This window comes from Maylandia zebra, linkage group LG13, assembly GCF_041146795.1.
Source record: "Maylandia zebra isolate NMK-2024a linkage group LG13, Mzebra_GT3a, whole genome shotgun sequence".
NCBI lineage: Eukaryota > Metazoa > Chordata > Actinopteri > Cichliformes > Cichlidae > Maylandia > Maylandia zebra.
In genome coordinates, this window is record NC_135179.1 from 6,166,537 (window position 1) to 6,172,715 (window position 6,179).

Below are 6,179 nucleotides of genomic sequence, written 5' to 3' on the forward strand. Positions count from 1 at the left end.
AGTAAATAAATGGTTAATTAGTTAAATGAAAAAGAAACTGAAGTCACACTGCTGTGTCATCCTAACCTATCACAAACATTAATCCTGACGGGAATTATGTGACAGGGTAAACGTTTCCATTAAACAACATCAAACAGGAAGCCTGCATGTCACAATGATCCCCCATTTAAAAACAAGGTTATTTCACTACATCCGCAACAGATTAGCAGTCATCCTGTTTTGTTGGTAATTATTATTATTACATCACTTTAGGAGTCTGACTGAATATCACAAAAATGAAAGAGGAAGATTAAAGACTTGAGCACTGTACCTATAACAGGGGGAGTGACTAGAAAGAAGAGGTGTAGACTAATAAACAGTGTAAAACATTGTTTAAAGTTTGTGTCAAATATATTATAAAAGTTATTTGAACAGATTTTTAAGCATTCTCTGAACCGACTTTTATTTTTAATAGTTAAAGCGAAGACTGCATGTTTAGAACTGGGTGAAAACCATTTACATTTTTGGTGCTTCTGTGTCAAAAAAGGTTTTAAAAATAAATTTTCCTCTTAAAATTATATTTCTGCCAGCTTGTGAGTAAAAAAAAAAAGGTTTAAATGTTTTATCCTTCTAATAAAAACAGGTAGTAGGGATTAACACTGATATCCTATACGAGTTTGTTTGGTACTAGATACTTGACTCCTGTGTCCTTTATAAAGCTGGGCAGCTTACCTCCAGACACTGCCTGCAGCCACCGGAGAGGTAAGACATGCTGCTCTTACTAGCAGACAGATGATTTATATGAATGCTGTTTAAATGTGGAGGGCTATATAGATATTTACATATCTATATTATTAGCTTTAAAACTTTATTCTGTATTCCAGCTCCAGTATTATAAACACGGAGCTCAAGAAATTGAAATTGTTAATAGAAAAGCTGGTGTTTTTGCAGTATATGCTGACCTAATTAATAGATATTAGATGAGTTATTAATGATTTATGTGCATATATTTTATGTTTTACTTATGTATAGATATGTTAGTGACACAGATTTACACCAGGGATAGTGGTGTAACACCCAATTAAAGGCTTATTCTTTATTTAATCTGAAACATGAACACAATAAGGGGACAATACCTTTTAATTTTCTCACTGAAACTAGAATTACACCCAATATAGTCTAAAAATTATTTTGTACAATGCCCCCCATCATTATGTTTGCTAGCTGAAAAGTCTTAAGGAATAATTAACTAAGTGACTAACTAATGCAACTTGACGCCTACAGAATGATGGCACAGATTAGCAGAATGCTCCTTGCACTGATGTTGAGTTTGTTTGTTGGAGCTTCAACTTTCATCTTATCTCCTGCAGGTAAGAGAACTGTATGATTATTGTAGGAAGCTTATATTGATCTAAGATGTTATTGGAAATATTGTGAAAAAGGCGGAGGATTCTCTCATTCTTATATTAAAAATGCTGATAACATATATTTATATGTGTGCAAGGCTTTTATAAAGGAAATGTATAATAATAGAAAACAAACAAACAAAAATATAGAATTAATGGTTGTGTTCCAGTTGTGTTGTTCCAGTTTTGTACATAAAAACAAATTTAAAAGCTACATGACATCCTGTATTACCACAAACATCACAAACACCAAAATCTGTAACAAGTTTTAGGCTTTTATTTTTGGAACCAAATAAAAACTTATTCCACCATCAGCGGCCTTCCAGCTGCCGCCCTGTCAGCTCATCAACCAGACAGTGTCTCTGGAGAAGGAGGGCTGTCCCAGCTGTCATCCAGTGGAGACAACCATCTGCAGTGGACACTGCATCACCAAGGTAATGTGGTTCATGAGTGTAAAGGAGAGAAATATAAACCAAAAAGAATTTCAAAGCTGCAAAAATCAGGAGATAAAAACAAATCATTTGGAGGCCCAAAACCAAAAAATAATACAATCAGGGCTTATTTGATTCTTTACAAAAACATATGAGGTAACACTTTATACCCCGACCTGCAAATAAGGCACAAGTGTTCTGTACTTATGTGCATCTTGAAGGCAACAAGTCAGGTTTTTGCAAGAAACAATGAAACATGTACACTGTAAGTACCCCGCACTTGCCTACAAATTGCAAGTGTAGGGTACTTGCACCGTAGTCACTCCATAACATAACGTGCACCCCAGAAAGTACAGGGTACTTACAAGTGTTACCACATATTAATATCAGACTCTTTTCTTTTTTCTACATTTTCAGCTGCTGGTTACAGACACCACCTATACTGACTGGTGTTACAGTCCACATGCTATGCACTGACACACATTATGCAAAACTTCCACTTCATGCGTATACAAATTGGGAAAATATTCTGAGCAAGTCAGTCATGGTGCCTCTAAAGCTTATCAGTCAGCAAAAACTAATACCTGTATAACTGCATAATCTGTGGTTTAAAAAAATACGTGCTATTAAGAATGTGTTAGCTGCCGCTTCAAGCTATTTTCAATTTCAATTGATGTGTCTGTGGATTTTATTGTGGTGAAATCAGGAAGGTTAAGTTTAAGTACTCCTGAAGTCACAAACATGCTGCCAGCTGCTGTTTGCAGTAAAGTCAAGCTGTGTGTCTAGTATATTTACCATGTGACTCCAGACCTTTATTATAAACATGTAAGTGACTAAACTGGGAAGAAAGTCAGTGCATTTCACCTGTATCTGTGTCACAGATACTAAAAACTTTCTGGTTTCTCAGCAAAAGTAAAGGAATATATTAAATTTCAATTCTATTTAATTTATATAGCAACAAATCACAAGAAACAGTCACCCCAAGGTGCTTTATATAATAAGGCAAAAACCCCAATAATAATACAGACAAAATTCCACCAATTAGATGACCCCCCCTTAGAGCAAGCACTTAGTGACAGTGGGGAGAAAGAACTCCCTTTTAACAGGAATAAAACTCCAGGAGTTCCAGGCTCAGGGAGGGACAGCGATCTGCTGTGACTGGTTTGGGGTGAGGGGAGGAAGACAGGAAAAAAGACACACTGTGGAAAAGAGCCAAAGATTAATAATAAATAATGATTAAAAGCAGAGTGGAGCATAAGAAAATAAATCCAATAAAACCACATCATGGGAAGCCTCTCTGGCAGGCTAGACCTATTGTAGTGTAACTAAGGAAGGATTCAGTCACCTGATCCAGCCCAACTATATGCTTTATGAAAAGAAAAAACCCAAAAGGTTTAAGCCTTAAAAGTAGAGAGTGTGTCTGACTCTGGTTGCACAGAAGAGGGCCCCGAAAGCTGAAGGCTCTGCCTCCCTTTCTACTTTTAAAAATCCCTCAGAACCAAAAGTAAATTTTATGACTTTATGGTGTACATTTGTGAGTTATACCAGGGAGTCCATTGGTTCTAAATTTGAGGAGCACATGCAGACTTGAACGCACCGAAGATGTAACACTATTAACAAGATAATCAACCTCTGTGGGAGTAGCGTTTAGGTAGCTCCCCTGCACTGTGTTGGCACATGGTTCATTGAAAGCATCAACTTTCCCTCACTGTGATGCACAACAGTTTAACAGTAAGACTTTATGCCTAAAACCAGGACTTTGAAACTTCATTTAACATTTTAGGTGAATTTCTTGTTTAAAAACAGTTGTCTGTGAAGGTTCTCAGTCATCCAGGTCATCGTAGTCAAAGGAGCTTGCAAAAGAAAAGCTTTAACTTTAACTTCTTTAACTTAAAGAAGTCCAGACGCTTTTCTTTTGCAAGCTCCTTTAAAAACAGTTGCTTCTGTAGTGTTATAACAACATTTTTGTAAGGACACTGTTTTCATTTCCCCTCCCTTTAGGACCCTGTCATCAAGATACCATTCAGCAATGTGTACCAGCATGTGTGCACATACCGGGACCTGTACTATAAAACATTTGAGCTTCCTGACTGCCCACCTGGTGTAGACCCGATCGTCACCTACCCTGTGGCTTTGAATTGCCACTGCGGTCGCTGTGCCATGGACACATCTGACTGCACCTTTGAGAGCCTGCAACCTGACTTCTGCATGAATGACATCCCTTTCTACTATTAAAAGAAGCTCAATCATATTTAAACACATTATACAGAGTATTGTTTAGAATCAACCAGTAAAATATGTTTCTGCTATCGAAATAAACACATGATGAATATTTCTCTCAAACAGTGTCTTAAAAAAAGATAAAAGGTAACTGACGCCTGACATCTGAAAATTGACTCCACAGCTGGAGTAACTTTAACGTTCCTCATATCTTAAGGCCAGCAGACATTCAAAATGACATCTGTGTAAAATTTACATGGAAAAAAGTTCTTTCTGTAAAGTGATATATAACCCAATTCAACAGTTTATGAAGAATTTATGTCCCATTGCTAGTTTCAAGTCTTACTGATGTGACATGATGCATTCACTTCATAAACTGTGGATCCGATTACAGTCAGCCTTAGTAACTCTAATTTGTGACTCTAATTGAATTTTATCTACTTTAATTGGACATTAAAGTAGGCGAGAAAACTACATTGAAGACGGTTGAGCTGGCTCACAGTAAATGATGTGATGTGCACATTTAAACACAAGATCCAGAAGTCCATTCCAAAAGGTTTGTCTGTGTCAATTAATCAGGATTTGGTGTTCTTAATGGATGGATGATTAAGTGGATGGGTGGTGCACCATGTACATCTACTTGTATGGTCTTTGCCTGTAAGAGCTCCGTTGCCTGCTTATATTGCTTTGAGTAATCACACTTTCATATCTGAAGATAAGGGTATCAACTTGACAAAAATGTTCAATGTGTATTTTTCTTCCTGCGGGTTGTTTTGTGATTACAGTGAATAGAAGTGGCTCAGGTGACTCACCAAGAGACGTTATAATGCCCATCCCAGTGTTGTCCTTACTGTGGCAGTAAGGACAACGCTGTGCTCTCTTAGTTCCATGCTGAAGCTTTTCTCTAGGTCTGAGAAGGACCTAGAGTCAGATCCAATGCAGATGTGTGGTTTTACTTTGGAGAAGCACTTTAGTTAGGGGACTGTGCAAATGGGGGTAGCATTACTTAAATTTATCCAGATAACTCTGTGCAGCAACATTAATTAAGTCAGAGGTGAATGTACTGTCAATTGAAACCCCAGAGTCTTTTTTTAAACTTAGTTCTTTGTCCTCTCTCTGCTGGTAAAGATGTCGAAAGGCCACAGAATGCTAGATAAAGCTAGATAAAATGCATCATCCTTCATCAAAGATGAATTGGTCCAAATGCTCATTTTGTGGTTTCAGAAATGGGATTTCACAAACCAGTGGACAACATCATGCTGACTATGTCCATGTTTTATAAACAGCCTATGACCATGTCATGGAAAAAGGTGAGTAGTGTTAAAGAACAGAAGCAATAATAAGACAAAAGAATTAACAAACACTTTTTTGTACCAAAGCTATAATATGTTGTTAAACTTCTAGTTTTATTACAAGCATTTATCTCAAGCTAAACAGTGGTGTCTAAAGAGAAAATGTATATTCCTTGACTGGTTGGTGAGTGGTTGCTAGCTGTTGATAAAAATGGTCGCTAAGAGGATTTTGGACAAAAAACCTTGTTATTGCTTGGCTTGCCAGCAGATTGCCACTGATTGTCTCTTGTAATTTAGATAAAAGTATCCAACTTTTCTGCAAACACTCTCCAACAAGTCACAAAGTGGCAGTGAAAGTTGAAAAAGTTTATGTAAACTGGAAATGAAGACCGTTCACTGGTACTGCAGTGATTTCCAGGTTACATTACATTTTTCATATTTTTATCAGTTTTTTTGGTAATTGGCAAGTATTTGCAAAGAAGTTACTTTTTTCCATGCTTCCACTTTTTCCCCTATGGGCAACAATCTGCCTGCAATTACAGCAATCACAAGGAGGCTTTAAATGAAGCATATCCTTCTGTGCCCTACAGTATTTCACGTAGCAACCTCCAGGAACCACTCACCAACTGATTTGGGAATACACATTTTTCTTCATGAGCTGGGGCTGCCAGAGGATCACTGACTGATGTCTGGGCATGTGATCAAGGCCTTAGTGAGATGTTGAGCCCTCTCATGCTTCCATAACGACTTCAAACAAAATAAAGGGCATTTCATTTACAGGTTCCTATTGTAAATTCCTGTGTTTCAAAATAATTTCAAACGCTATAAATTTAAATGCCAGAATATATTCT

The 6,179-nt window shown here is 37.1% G+C and overlaps 1 protein-coding gene across 1 annotated transcript; it reads left to right on the forward strand.

The window, feature by feature from the left end:
* The first annotated feature begins 1,264 nt into the window (after positions 1-1,264).
* lhb (luteinizing hormone subunit beta) lies at positions 1,265-4,051 on the forward strand. Its single transcript, XM_004553532.2, has 3 exons — positions 1,265-1,349; positions 1,701-1,819; positions 3,818-4,051. The coding sequence occupies exons 1-3, from the start codon at positions 1,265-1,267 to the stop codon at positions 4,049-4,051; spliced, it is 438 nt and encodes a 145-aa protein (XP_004553589.1).
* The last annotated feature ends 2,128 nt before the right edge of the window (positions 4,052-6,179 follow it).